Below are 15212 nucleotides of genomic sequence, written 5' to 3' on the forward strand. Positions count from 1 at the left end.
CTCTCAGTCCAAGCCAGGGCCCATGCTGTACTCCTCAGTGTAATTTTAAGGGGTCTACAGAGAAGTGTCGTGAGGAGTCCGAGTGCGCCCTCAAGGGCATGTGTAACGGAGTGACCGCACAGTGCCCCACCTCCACGCCCAAGCAGAACTTCACCGCCTGCCACAGGGAGACGCAAGTCTGCATCAACGGGGTACGAGGCGCCTCCTCGTCTCAAGCCGCACCGCGTTACCTAGAGAGGAGTGGATGTGTGAGTGGAGGAGGAATTTTAGCGTGTCAAATGTTGTGAATCTTTTTGTGCGTGTCAGGGCTGTACGGGTTCGATCTGTGAGCGCTATGGCTTGGAGATCTGCACGTGTGCCAGCGAGGACGGCAAGGACGAAACGGAGCTCTGTCATGTCTGCTGCATGGAGAAGAGTGAGTGCCCCCTGCAGGCTGCACATTGCAACTGCTTGTACTGCAAGCCATCTGGTTAAATAACAAACAAAACAAAAAAATAGCTTTATTTAACGACAAGATTTAAACAAGCCTCGGGTGCACAAACTGAACATCCCTGCTTCACGAGTGTGTGTGTGTGTGTGTTTGTGTGTGTGTGTGTGTGTGTGTGTGTGTGTGTGTGCGTGCGCGCGCGCGCAGTGAAGCCTGGCACCTGCAGGAGTACGGGCTCTAACGAGTGGGCCCGTTACTTCAACAACACGGTGAAGACGCTGCAGCCCGGCTCCCCCTGCAACGACTTCCGCGGCTACTGCGACGTGTTCATGAAGTGCCGCCTGGTGGACGCCGACGGACCGCTGGCCCGCCTGAAGAAGGCCATCTTCAACCCACAGCTGTACGAGAACATCGCCGAGTGGATTGTGGTGAGTCTCCCCTCTCTCTCTCTCTCTCTCCCTCTCTCCCTCTCTCTCTCTCTCTCTCTCTCTCTCTTCTCAGAGCTGTTAGTTATGTGTGTGTGTGTGTGTGTGTGTTACAGGCTTACTGGTGGGCAGTGCTGTTGATGGGCATTGCTCTCATCATGCTGATGGCTGGATTCATCAAGATCTGCAGTGTTCACACACCAAGCAGCAACCCTAAACTACCCCCTCCTAAACCACTGCCAGGTAATTACACCCCCCCAACCCTAAACTACCCCCTCCTAAACCACTGCCAGGTAATTACACCCCCCAACCCTAAACTACCCCCTCCTAAACCACTGCCAGGTAATTACACCCCCCCTAACCCTAAACTACCCCCTCCTAAACCACTGCCAGGTAATACCACCAGTATAACAGTACTGAGAGCATCCCGCCCCTCACCAGTTTAACCATACTGAGAGAAAGGCCCCCCTCCCACCAGTATAACCACACTGAGAGAAAGGCCCCCCCTCCAGTATAACCACACTGAGAGAAAGCCCCCCCCCTCACCAGTATAACCACACTGAGAGAAAGCCCCCCCCCCCCCCCCCTCACCAGTATAACCACACTGAGAGAAGGGCCCCCCTCCCACCAGTATAACCACACTGAGAGAAAGCCCCCCCCCCCCCCTCACCAATATAACCACACTGAGAGAAAGCCCCCCCCCCCCCCCCCTCACCAATATAACCACACTAAGAGAAAGCCCCCCCCCCTCACCAATATAACCACACTGAGAGAAAGCCCCCCCCTCACCAATATAACCACACTGAGAGAAAGCCCCCCCCCCTCACCAATATAACCACACTGAGAGAAAGCCCCCCCCCCCTCACCAATATAACCACACTGAGAGAAAGCCCCCCCCCCCTCACCAATATAACCACACTGAGAGAAAGCCCGCCCCCCCCTCACCAATATAACCACAGAGAGAAAGCCCCCCCCCCCTCACCAATATAACCACACTGAGAGAAAGCCCCCCCCCCTCCTCACCAATATAACCACACTGAGAGAAAGGCCCCCCCCTCACCAATATAACCACACTGAGAGAAAGCCCCCCCTCACCATTATAACCACACTGAGAGAAAGCCCCGCCCATCACCAATATAACCACACTGAGAGAAAGCCCCCCCCTCACCAGTATAACCACACTGAGAGAAAGCCCCCCCCCCCCTCACCAATATAACCACACTGAGAGAAAGCCCCCCCCCCTCACCAATATAACCACACTGAGAGAAAGCCCCCCCCCTCACCAATATAACCACACTGAGAGAAAGCCCCCCCCCCCTCACCAATATAACCACACTGAGAGAAAGCCCCCCCCTCACCAATATAACCACACTGAGAGAAAGCCCCCCCCCTCACCAATATAACCACACTGAGAGAAAGCCCCCCCCCCCCTCACCAATATAACCACACTGAGAGAAAGCCCCCCCCCCTCACCAATATAACCACACTGAGAGAAAGCCCCCCCCCCTCACCAATATAACCACACTGAGAGAAAGCCCCCCCCCCTCACCAATATAACCACACTGAGAGAAAGCCCCCCCCCCCTCACCAATATAACCACACTGAGAGAAAGCCCCCCCCCTCACCAATATAACCACACTGAGAGAAAGCCCCCCCCTCACCAATATAACCACACTGAGAGAAAGCCCCCCCCCCCCTCACCAATATAACCACACTGAGAGAAAGCCCCCCCCCCCCCTCACCAATATAACCACACTGAGAGAAAGCCCCCCCCCCCCCCCTCACCAATATAACCACACTGAGAGAAAGGCCCCCCCCCCTCACCAATATAACCACACTGAGAGAAAGGCCCCCCCCTCACCAATATAACCACACTGAGAGAAAGCCCCCCCTCACCATTATAACCACACTGAGAGAAAGCCCCGCCCATCACCAATATAACCACACTGAGAGAAAGCCCCCCCCCCCTCACCAATATAACCACACTTAGAGAAAGGCCCCCCCCCTCACCAGTATAACCACACTGAGAGAAAGCCCCCCCCCTCACCAGTATAACCACACTGAGAGAAAGCCCGCCCCCCCCTCACCAGTATAACCACACTGAGAGAAAGCCCCCCCCCCTCACCAATATAACCACACTGAGAGAAAGCCCCCCCCCCTCACCAATATAACCACACTGAGAGAAAGCCCCCCCCCTCACCAATATAACCACAATGAGAGAAAGGCCCCCCTCCCACCATTATAACCACACTGAGAGAAAGCCCCGCCCCTCACCAATATAACCACACTGAGAGAAAGCCCCCCCCTCACCAATATAACCACACTGAGAGAAAGCCCCGCCCCTCACCAGTATAACCACACTGAGAGAAAGCCCCCCCCCCCCTCACCAGTATAACCACACTGAGAGAAAGGCCCTTCCCCCCCTCACCAATATAACCACACTGAGAGAAAGCCCCCCCCCCCCCCTCACCAATATAACCACACTGAGAGAAAGCCCCCCCCTCCTCACCAATATAACCACACTGAGAGAAAGGCCCCCCCCTCACCAATATAACCACACTGAGAGAAAGCCCCCCCCCTCACCAATATAACCACACTGAGAGAAATGCCCCCCCATTTTGTACAGGGGCACATTTGTGTTTTCTGCCCAGTCAGCATCAGTGTTTAAAATGGGCTTGATACCCACAGAACACCTGAATGTGTCGGACGCTGAGTTTCTGGGATCTACACTAGCATGATGGGTACCAGTACAACAGTGGCACGTCATTAATAACTTTCTTCTTCGTCTGCTTTGCTGTTTCTCTCTCTCTCACTCTCCCCTCTTTTCTCGTATGTTTTTCCTCACTTCTGTTCTTATTCTGTCTTTCTCACATCTTTTTTTCTATTTCCTACCTCTCCCTCTCCTCCTCTCCCTCTCGTTCCTCCTCCCCCAGGCACACTAAAGAGAAGGAGAGCGCAGCACCCCAACGCGCAGCCCCAGCCACAGCGCTACCGTCAGCCCCGGGACACCTACCAGATGGGGCAGGTGGGGCAGGGGGGGCAGAACCGGCGCTGAGCTCGGCCCTTGCCTTGGTTCTTCCTAGTGCCTACAACGGGAAACCCTTCACTCCAAAGAGTTACCTGAACCAGTCGACGAACCCCATCCGCACACCTAGGAACCGACAAAACGAAGAACACACCCCACCGTGGACTTGAGACAGACTCCACTCCCTCAAGGGCAGCAGCGGGGAGACGTGTGAATCCACTGCTCTCTCAGGCAGCCCTCACCGCTGCCGTCACAGCTCAGAGAAAAGACGCACGCTATCGTCGAGGAGAGAATCACTGCTTTCTGCTCTTGTTTTGATCTCTTTTCCTTTATGCTCACCCTCACCCCTCCCCACCCCCCCTGCCTTAGACTCTCGAGGCCCAACGGTTCCCAGGGCTCGGCTGTCCGCTCACACTTTCTCTCCCTCCTCTTATTTTTGAAGCACTGCCCTCCTGTGCACAAGAGCATGATGGGAAATCACATGGATTATACTCCCAGACAAAGGCAGGCAAGCCAGAGCCCTTTCCAAACACTCGTTTGCCAATGTGTGATTAAGGACGCTCTGAACGAATAGCAAAAATGATACAAAATGCAAGCTTTTTATTTTTTGTTTAGTTCACTTAACTCTCATGCTAAGTTCAGTTGTACATTTATCACAAAATAGTTTTTCTTTTCTCCTTCTTGTGTGAATAATTTTTACCTGTTGGATAAACATTTGCTTTTTTGATTGACACTCAGGACAAATTTAAAAGCCTAGTGGGTCTGAAGGATGAGCAGAAAATTCCTGATGATTTCTTGGTGATGTGACTTTTTTTTTTAACAAAATCTTCTTTTTCTTTTCATTTTTTGAATCATGGGTTTTGAGTTCCAGCTCTATGACTAATAGCGGTTTGCCTTTGAAACGGATGCCTGGGTTTCTGTTTGATTTAAGATTATACTGGCATGGATCTGGTGTGGTGATCTATCCTGCGTTCTAAAGATAGAGAGGGATAATGAGAGTTGGAGGGATCAAGGAAGAGGTGGAGAAAAGAGGGTGGGGGAGAGTGAGAGGAGAGTTTATGTAGGCAACATGAAAAATGTGACGTGATACGTTTTACTTACAGTTATGTTCAAAATAATAGCAGTGTGTTTAAAATATGAGTTAAGCACAAAATATTGATAATAGATTTTATTTCCATGCATTTGGAACATTGCACACTGTTTTCTGAATCAAAACATGAAGAGAAATGTATATAATTTTAACTACTTCACAAAAAATAACTAAAAATGAACACTGGACTCTTCAAAAAAATAGCAGTGTCTGTTTGTCTTTACAAACTCTAAATATGTACTCTCTTTAGGATTTAGCATTCCTATGAATCACTAACCAGCGTCAGAAGCTGCATTTTTGATTTTCAGTACGTGGGACATTGCGAGGACCCCTTGCTAATAGATTAGCTTCACACAGGCATCTTCTAACTGTCTCTGTACTCACAGGTAACCTGAGCCTGCTGAGCCTGCACCGTTCTGGCTATTCGTCCATCCATTCAAATGGTCATCCATTTTCTTCCCATTCCCATTTTAAAGCATTGTAAATCATTTTAGCTGAGCAGCTTATGATTTCTGCACTTCATACGTTTTTATCCTCTCCAATCAGCTTTTTAATCAAAAGTACGCAGTTCTTCTGAACGATGTCTCCAACGGCCCATGTTTCTCAGGCTTTCAAGAAGAAATGCATGTACGACATGTACCGGCTTCACCCTCAAACAAGGCTGAGCTGATTCACATGTGTTTCCTCACACAATGATTGACCTCACTAATTGAACTCCACACTGCTATTTTTTGAACACTCCCCTTTTTGATTAATTACTCAAATACACGGACTCTAGAGCATGCATATCACGAATGCTGAGTCTGCTGGTTTTCTAAGAATCTACTGCACCAACTGATAAATTGTTTGTCATGTGGCAATATAATTAATACCAAAACCGTGATTAATCTGGTTAGTCATATTGGACTGCTATTATTTTGAACACTATTGTATATGGGTGTGTGATATCGTAGTGGATGAAAAATGCACAATGTTGGTACATACGACGTTGAGCAAGGGAATCACCATGTTCTTAGTGTACCTTTAAAAACATTTAGGTGTGGTTCTTGCAGACGTTTGTGGCTTTGAGTTTATCGTCCGTCAGATCCCCTGGACCCTGGCAACAGCAGGGAAGACTTTGGGTTTTCTGGACCCATTATCTCACAGCAAAAAAAACAGCCAGGAAGGACATGAGACGAAGCACCTCCAACACCAGCTCGGGCAAGTAAGTGGCCATCACACAGCAGGGGTGCTGTGCCTGATCAGAACCTGGATGGGTTTCTGCGTCTTCGCCTGTTCTGATAGTCGTTGGGTGGCAGAGGACCACACAACCAAGGCAGCAAGCCCAGCCCAGAGCCTTTAGCAGCACCGGTCACCTGCAGCTCTGCCACTCAGAGAGGGCAGTCACACACATCTCTCTCTCCCTCCCTCCCTCTCCCTCTCCCTCTCTCTCTTTCTCTCTCTCTCTCGCTCATTTATTCCCAAGTATTCACCAATGTCCCCGTTGCTTTATTGCCAAGACCTTGCACACCACATTAACACCAGATATGTTCACATCCCTCACTGGATTAAGACTGGAATTTTCAGCATAGCGGACATAAAAAAGAATCGAGATGTTTCATCCAACGTTGTTGAAATGTTCAATTGTTTTTTTTTATTTTTTTGCTTCATATTTGAGTAAACTCATTGTCAGTTAAATATATTTCTCCCACATGTGTGACGGATGTAACCTTCTTCACACTGTTGTCTTGGACACGGTGAAGAGACCCCAGTACTGGTCTTCAGGCTCTCCTCCGAGATGGCACAGTCCCAGCTCATATTCACTTCTTCACAGGACCTTAAGGCTCCCCCACTGGAAAAAGCCTGTATGACCTCTTGCTTCCCTTTTGTTTTTTAAGCATAGTGTAAATGAGTTTGGGGGTGGCATTGGCCTTGGGGTTAACTGGCTAAGCCTTGAATAATAGTAATTCTTTAGTTTTATGTGGTGGAGGTGGGGTACATGGAGTATGGTGGAGAGGACTTTTATTTTGAATAGATGTCACTTCGAATTTTTCTTTTTTTTTTTTAACCCATGTCTTGCTTTTAGCATCTGAGGAATGTGCACTGATAAATACTCAACGCAATGTGTGGAGAGAATTTAAAATTCAAGATGGAGAAAAATGTCTTATACTACTGTTTGATTTTAATGGCCGCTGTGTTTTATACAGTAAATTTGCTTTTTATCCTGATTGTTTTCCTTTTTCTTCATTCTTCTTTTCTTTTTGCCCATTCTTCCATTAATGCTCACCTCAAAAGATTTTTACTATAACTGCAAAAATAATTTTGCAAAGATATGTCATTTTTGAAGTACTTGAAATGCATTAATAAAAAAATTAGACTTGATCAAAAACACCTCAATGCACAACTTATTAACTCAGCTGTGCTGTACAAATGTAAGAACTGCAGGTTAGATCCTGATGACGTTATCAGCACTGGAAATGACACATTTTTGTCACATAATGATTTTTGGATACCACTCACATCCGGTGTCCAGTGTGTGGCGGTTTATCCTATCAGTCATTACAAACTGGACAAGGACCCCTTCACTGATCAGCTGACCTAATACATATAATATATCTCAATAAATGCCTAATAGACTACGGGACTTATTAAAATACACGCTTACGATAAGGGTACTGATGCTCTAAAGATAAATTAACCGAACGTTATTTGAAAAACGTGTTACAACAGCCCTCTCCAATTATATTTTGCAAACAATTATGCCTAAACGAACAAAGCTTCAAACATATCTCCTATAACAGTGAGGCATCCATCCTTCCTTCACGCACAACTTGTCAATTTCCTCGTAGCAGACGCTCGGTTACGTCTAGTGTCACCCGCAGCCATGTTCAACACCTTCTAGAGTGCAAAGAAAGTTCGTCAGCTGTGCGTTTTTCGGCGCTGTGGCTTTTCACGCGTTTTCTCACAGCGAACAAACACCTTTTCCTCATCCGGCCGAATATACACCACATCAGCCGTCTGCGAGCAAAACCTTGTTCTGAGGAGAAGAGAGAAGAAAGACTATTCATAACGGATTTAATAGTACGGTACTTTACACTTCGCGTCATGTCCACTAGGTGGGGCCAACTGCAAGGATCGATTCTGGTTTATTTTTATTATTAGACAATATAGACATTGTTCTATTTTTCTTTGTTTTAATGATTTACGGGCAAATAAAATTTCAAGTGATCTTGAACAATACACTGGTTTCATACTTTTAGTGTTATACAAAAAAAGATTTTATAAATAACCGATCTTAGCTTTAAAGTGAATTGACCAAGTTAATTTTACAAAGAGGTGTTAGATGGAAACCATAATGCGTCTTTATATAAACCGAACAAAATAACAGCTGTATTTCTGAAACGGCACACTGGCATTTTACTCTCTCATCCTCTCAAAGCTAAGAGTGGATGTCAGAAGCTATTGGAAAAAAGACCCATTTAGTGTCACAACAGGTTTACTACACACTGTTCAGACATACAGAGCTTCCTAGCTGCGTCTATTGATGGGTATGTTTAGTCTGGTTATGTAACCATGGTAGCAACACACCCTAAAAGCATCAGCATTACATTAGACTGTCACCACAACTGACACACATCCTGCAACAGTAATATTAAGACTACGGTGGCCAAAATCATGGGCTTAAACCAAGATCTGCAATGAAGCCCCTGGTTAAGATCTCCTTTCTCTCACACCAACCACTCACCTGTAATAGATGAATGATCCAGAACTGATCCTGGACCTGTACCCTATGCAAACCCAGGGCCTTGGTGTTGCAAGCACCACACACTACCTGTTCTACTGGGTGATCGTTAGGAGCTCTTACCTCAGCTGAGTTTCTCCTGCTTTGGCTCGGATCTTGCCAACCTGCAGCCCCTCCTCACTGCTGCCCCAGTGCATCATGGTCCTCACTTTGCTCCACATGTTGGACCACAACGGGCCCACGTCCCATCTAACACGCAACATCATCAGATCTCCAATATCTGTGTCCAGTGTGACCAGGAAAATGTAGGTCTTATTGCCTGAGAGTTCCTCTACTCTAGAAGATGGAGACAGGGAGAGAGGGCCCAATATGCCGTAGTTAGCACCATATAAAAAGCTAGTGTGATTAAAAAAAAAAAAAAAAAAATATATATATATATATATATATATATATATATATATATATATATATATATATATATATATATATATATATATATATACACTCACACACTTTGTTTCAGATTGTGACAAATGCACTATAGCATGATTAGTGACTAATGCCATATGAATAAGACCTAATCATGGAACCTGAGAGACACAGGTCCCTGAGTCTGCAAGCAAAGCTCTCAAATATTTATCCTGGGTAATCTGTACAGTTCTGTACTGTTGGCACATTTTGCCAGCTCCTATTGTTAATGCTATTTTTAAAACTTTTATCTTATGTCCAGTCTTTACTGGTGGTTGAGGTGTTCCAGAGAGCTGCAGATTAGCAGTGGAGGTTGGATGTTGTGTCCTTCCTCATGCAGCAACCAGATAAACGTTGGACGTGTGTGTGATTCATATGGAAACATGATATGGATGTGTGTGATGACTGTGAACTGGGCAGGCTCCTTTGTTCCTGCTTATTTGTACCTAAAGCATTTATGCTCATGCATATACAGCATTAATGTTGTACCATTATTTTAGATACTGCTATGGCCGGCTTGCATTAAATGATTCACAGGGCCTCAATATTAACTGGGCCACAGATGTCTGACCACTGGTAATACTAATATGATTGGAGTAGCTTTAATCTAATGGCCTGGTCTTGGGACCAAACTGTACCGTCTGTTACAGATTGATGCCGCAATCAAGGTGCGATGCAAACATTGTTCACATTTGTTATGATGGGTACCGACATGTCCTCAGAACAACGGGAGCCTGCGTGGACCAAAAAGGCATCTCTTGATGCAGATTATCACCAGCAGGCACCGTGTCGGCTTGGCTGCAAGTGAGCTCTGTTTGGCTGTTACGGATTTTGCAGCCAGTATAAAAATAACTTACAGGGAGATTGGCAGAGTTTCACTCTCTCCCAGAGTGCCAGTGAGGGTGATGCTCAGAGAAGGATCAGTCCTTACAATCTGTGTGAAAAGCTGAATCCTGAACTGAATGTGGTACACTGCAGACGAAGGGCGAGAGAGAGAGAGAGAGAGCTGTTAGCTTCACCAACACACCACGAGCAAGCTGGAAGATTCTTTAATCGGTTTTCAATTAAAATAAGATCACACCACTGGCAAAAACTGATAGACAGGCCTCAGGAGGAAAACGGGCAAGAACTGTTCAAACAACACCAAACTTCTGTGTGCCGTGTAAACACATAAACAAACGTCTCCACGTTGTATAAGGGATTTCCCCCCCATGAACTGGAGGTTGAATTAACATTTGAGCACTATTGCTCAAATATAGGGTCCGTTTTAAACACCGAATGTGTCTTTCGTGACATGTTGTAATGACATGTCTTACTTTTATACGGCATTAGTGAACGGGTCTTGAGGTACAGCCGCGTGCTGGTGCGCGTGCGGACCTTCCTGACGTCGTAGCCCAGCGTGTTGCAGCGGTTCTTGCGGCAGTCCAGACAGGCGCCCTTATCAAACGCGGCGTGGTCTCTGCATTTGTAAGCCGTTATCTGCTTGTCTCGGTTCAGGAGAGAGTCGATGAAAAGGTGCACGGAACGCTCGTGGGCACATTTCATCGTCTGACCGAAACCTGCGGACAGAAACGGAGGTTATGGCATTTTTCACAGATTACCACTTCTTGTGGGGCGGAAGTCGGCACCGTTTAATCAGTGGATCTCCCGCCGAACCTGTCCCTGTCTATACAGAAGACGTCAATCACAGGACCCACACTGCTATTAGATTAGGTATCTTAAATCTTTTTCATTAACGTCATAAATGGACATATTTTGGCCTCAGCAGGGCAGGGAGGTCCAGTGATGGATTTGGGCTGATTAGGTCGTGTGGTACCCAGTGTCCCTTTACCCCCGTGTTCTTGTATCTGGTACATCATCTGAGGGAGTCACATGGTTCTTCTTTATCATCACCTGCACACATTTGGAATCTGTAAAGTGCTTTACACTTGTCTCAGGAGCCAGGTTTGTGGATGTCGATGAATTGATTAATGTTTAATAGCAATTTCCATGTTTGTTTATCCATTCCATCTCCACCAACAACCCTCCCTTCCTCCATATGCAACTCACCCTTAAATCCGTGCTCTGCCAGGTTGGTATACAGATTCTGAACATGCAGTTGGCATCCAGGCTGGAATGCCCCTCCGTTGGGGTAGAAGTCATAGTGGGCAACGGGCTGCTTGATGCCCACGCTGAGCCCCATGTGCTGCTGCGTGAACGTGTGGATGGCGTCCACAAACCTGGCGTCGTCTGGGGAGAGCCGCTCCGTGTGGGACAGGCCCTCAAACAGGAGGCCTGCAGGGTCCAGACCTGCACACACACACACACACACACACACACACACTTCCTTGCTTTTTTCTGCATGTATTCTTCACCCACAACAATCCACAAATATATGTTTAGTCTTTACACCACGTACACTATTTTTTTTTAATATTGAATTGCTACTTATTAGGATTTTTAACATTGCATTTATCTGTTTACATATACTGTAATATATATTTATAAACTGATTTTGTCTTACCTGTAATTCTCCCCAAGGCTCTCCCTGACACAGACAGGCTGCTACCTGCAAAGCCTGCAATGTGAGCTCCCAGGCTGTAGCCAATCAGATGCACCTTACCAACAGGAACCTGGATGGAGTCCTGTGGGAGGGAGTTAGGCCAGTAAAATGGTTCTGACTACACTTTCATGTGTGCATGACACACACACACACACACACTACTGGAGGAACTTAACAACAGGGTGTTTTTGTTCTGTGTATATTATAATCATGTTTGGGTTGTCTCAAAAATGAAGAGTGTGGGATTGATCACTGAACGTATAGATTAGGGGTGTGGGATTGATCACTGAACGTATAGATTAGGGTTGTGGGATTGATCACTGAATGTATAGATTAGGGGTGTGGGATTGATCACTGAACGTATAGATTAGGGGTGTGGGATTGATCACTGAACGTATAGATTAGGGTTGTGGGATTGATCACTGAATGTATAGATTAGGAGTGTGGGATTAAGGCTTCCTCGTAAACTCACCTCCAGCCATAAGAGTAACTGGGCAATGTCCTCACCCACAATGCGCGTGTTCTTAGCAGCAATTGGGTAGTGCTGGTGTGCTAGCTCAATCCAATCTGTGACCAACACGTTGACCCCATTCTGTGTACTCTTGAGCGCTGCAGCCAGCCTGGTAATCCACTTCTCCAAAATTGTGTCCATCTTAAGACACATAGAAAACAGTGGGGCATGATTAAAAAATTAGTTTTTAATTGTAATTTTTTCCTACTGTGTTCTACTTTTATACATTATATTGTTGATATAACTGACTTCCTGTAGTGCCTCTTCCCTGAACGCTGCCTTTAATCCAGCACTGACTCCCTGTAGTGCCTCTTCCCTGAACGCTGCCTTTAATCCAGCACTGACTCCCTGTAGTACCTCTTCCCTGAACGCTGCCTTTAATCCAGCACTGACTCCCTGTAGTGCCTCTTCCCTGAACGCTGCCTTTAATCCAGCACTGACTCCCTGTAGTACCTCTTGCCTGAACGCTGCCTTTAATCTAGCACTGACTCCCTGTAGTACCTCTTCCCTGAACGCTGCCTTTAATCCAGCACTGACTCCCTGTAGTGCCTCTTCCCTGAACGCTGCCTTTAATCCAGCACTGACTCCCTGTAGTACCTCTTCCCTGAACGCTGCCTTTAATCTAGCACTGACTCCCTGTAGTACCTCTTCCCTGAACGCTGCCTTTAATCCAGCACTGACTCCCTGTAGTACCTCTTCCCTGAACGCTGCCTTTAATCAAGCACTGACTCCCTGTAGTGCCTCTTCCCTGAACGCTGCCTTTAATCCAGCACTGACTCCCTGGCTGTCTCATGAGCTCCCGCATATGTGGGCTTTGCTGCCACTTTCAGATCAAGTTGTGCCTTCCTATGATTGCTGAAGGTCCCCTACCGCCCATCCGTGTATGATGATGACCAGCGGTTGGCTGTGGTTGAAGCCACACGTCTGCAGGGTGTCCTCCCGGAACAGCTCCACCACGCAGGACTCCTCCATGTCATCTCCGCCCGTGTACAGCCTGAACACTGACTTGGGCGCATAAGGCAGTTTCATCCTGGCACTGAGCTCGGCATCTGCAACAGGGAGGAACCCTCTGAGGTTCACTGCTCTGTACACGTGACGCTGCCTTCATCAAAGAATACCAATGTCTGTCCATGTTTTGTCTCTGAGTTGTTAACAACTTCTCTACAGTGTTTAGAATCCAAGGACCTGCAATGTCTACATATCACGATGTACAGATGAAAACCACATTTCAGCTAGAAGGGCATAAGCTTATTTGAATTTGGGTTTTCCAAGATTCTTTGGAGTTTGTGACAAGGGATTTACTGCTGAAAAAAAGAAATCATCAATTTTTTGAGACAAGCCACGTATCACATGTCTCACGTCACACCCGAGCAGCACACGTCTCTCAGCAAAGTACAACGCAGGGACACTCCAGCACCAGAATTTGGATGCTTCAAGCCTGTATGCGTGTATGGGCGTGTGTCACAGATTCTCATCATCATTTTCACAAACTCATCATAAGATCAGGCTCGTGCATTATGTGTGTGTGTCTTTATACACGGTCCAGGAAGTAAAGAGATTCTGGTAAAGAGGCCCAGGTGGCAGACACAGAGTTGGGTTTCACCTTGCAAGAAGTATGCCCACTTTTCAAAGGTATATGCTCCTCGTTCACACAAACAGGATTTTACTTTGCAGCATTTAGGCATTGGCTTTGGCATTGCTAAATGATTTGGCATATGTACAGATACTGACTGCCCTCTCTCTTATCAAAGGAGCACAGAAAATGAGCATCAAAACTTTACGCATGGCACAATTGCCAAAGTGTGTATTTATGGTGTGTTTAAGAAAACTCCCACCTGCTCGGCTTCCTTGTCCTGTCCTCCCGGCACACAGGTGTAAGGTTATCAGAAGGAGAGACAGCACCTGTCCCACAGCCATGGTGCTCCTGTAGCACTGTATGGCCAGCTAATCCAACAGATCACCAGTATTGTCCAACACCATTTGTCTCTCTGTCACTCCCTCCCTCTTGTCTGTACTTTTTCCCTAGTGTGAGCCCACTAGAGCCCAAGAGTCCGACCCTGGGTTGTGAAAGAGGGCAGAATGTGTGTGTGGGGGGGTTGGGGGGGGTTGAGTTTGACAGGAAGATGGCGTACCTCTCAACCTGACCAATACCACAGACAACATCGGTGCATGTGCTTTCTGTAATGCTTCAGATTTATCGCCTCTTTGACTTTGTGTCATTTTGGTGGATGCAATGCAAAGATTTTGAGCTCTGCAACATTCTAGTAGATCTGTGCAAGGATTGTTTCATAACCAGGCCTGGTTTTGAGATTGATGCTTTAGTGCCAGCTACAAAATATGTGTTTGGCCCATTAAATAACAGCCTCTGGAATGCGTTCTGAATGTTATTGTGCATAAACAGCACTGAAATAATGGTTTCCTATTAAACTCGGAAGACTTGGACTAGCTTAAGCCATCATTTGTACACACTCGATTTTTCTAAAAATATTTTTCATGTTCTGTGTTTGATTTGATTGTTTATTGATTTTATAGTTTTATTCCTTATTAGGACAGAATGTGACTGGGGCTGAACATATGACTGGGGCTGAACAAATATTCTGTGTTGTGGTCTGACTGAACACTATGGTAGAGACAGATCGGTGTTGTGGTCTGACTGAACACTATAGTGTTGTGCTTCACTTAGCTGGGTCACCATGCACATTTGCTGCACTTATCACAAGAAAACATGTATATCAGCGTATCATCTTCATTTACAAGCAAATCTCCCACAGGAATTTACCTGGTTTACATAATGTCCAGTATTTCCAGGACTTAGTGTTATCTGGATTCTATGTAAACAGATCAGGTCCGCAAACAAAATCCTGGGAACCTTTGCTTTTCCAAACACATGATGCACCTGTAGGGGAGGGTGTCTGTCACCGCCTGTCACATGACACAGGCTGCAGAGAACAGGACTTGGCTTCTGTCTCTTGCCCGTCCGAGCTCAGCCTATCACGTTGTCAG

At 46.5% G+C, this 15212-nt stretch overlaps 2 protein-coding genes across 3 annotated transcripts in view; one reads left to right on the top strand and one right to left on the bottom strand.

The window, feature by feature from the left end:
• Positions 1-7174, top strand: part of adam10a (ADAM metallopeptidase domain 10a) — a 52581-nt gene extending 45407 nt beyond the window's left edge. For both annotated transcript variants that reach the window (XM_076997199.1, XM_076997206.1), the window contains 5 exons: positions 8-191; positions 307-415; positions 635-855; positions 969-1095; positions 3786-7174. In XM_076997199.1, coding sequence (XP_076853314.1) covers positions 8-191; positions 307-415; positions 635-855; positions 969-1095; positions 3786-3907 — 763 coding nt within the window. In that variant the 3' untranslated portion in view covers positions 3908-7174. The remainder of the gene's footprint in view (positions 1-7; positions 192-306; positions 416-634; positions 856-968; positions 1096-3785) is intronic.
• Positions 6938-14136, bottom strand: lipca (lipase, hepatic a). The gene is made up of 9 exons (XM_076997248.1): positions 14045-14136; positions 13080-13258; positions 12171-12350; positions 11660-11780; positions 11206-11445; positions 10473-10715; positions 10014-10128; positions 8812-9024; positions 6938-7983 (listed from the first exon to the last, which is right to left on the bottom strand). The coding sequence occupies exons 1-9, from the start codon at positions 14124-14126 to the stop codon at positions 7866-7868; spliced, it is 1491 nt and encodes a 496-aa protein (XP_076853363.1). The 5' UTR covers positions 14127-14136; the 3' UTR covers positions 6938-7865.
• Positions 14137-15212: the final 1076 nt, after the last annotated feature.

Source organism: Brachyhypopomus gauderio, chromosome 1 (assembly GCF_052324685.1).
Source record: "Brachyhypopomus gauderio isolate BG-103 chromosome 1, BGAUD_0.2, whole genome shotgun sequence".
NCBI classification, from domain to species: domain Eukaryota; kingdom Metazoa; phylum Chordata; class Actinopteri; order Gymnotiformes; family Hypopomidae; genus Brachyhypopomus; species Brachyhypopomus gauderio.

What these genes read in the sequence shown, in the direction of transcription:
- lipca (XM_076997248.1), bottom strand. Translation starts at nt 14,126, where the DNA reads ATGGCTGTGGGACAGGTGCTGTCTCTCCTTCTGATAACCTTACACCTG. An exon ending in AGCCTTGGGGAGAATTACAG is followed by an intron (nt 11,446 to 11,659) that starts GTAAGACAAAAT and finishes GTGTGTGTGCAG; the next exon opens with GTCTGGACCCTGCAGGCCTC. An exon ending in GGCAGAGCACGGATTTAAGG is followed by an intron (nt 10,716 to 11,205) that starts GTGAGTTGCATA and finishes TTCTGTCCGCAG; the next exon opens with GTTTCGGTCAGACGATGAAA.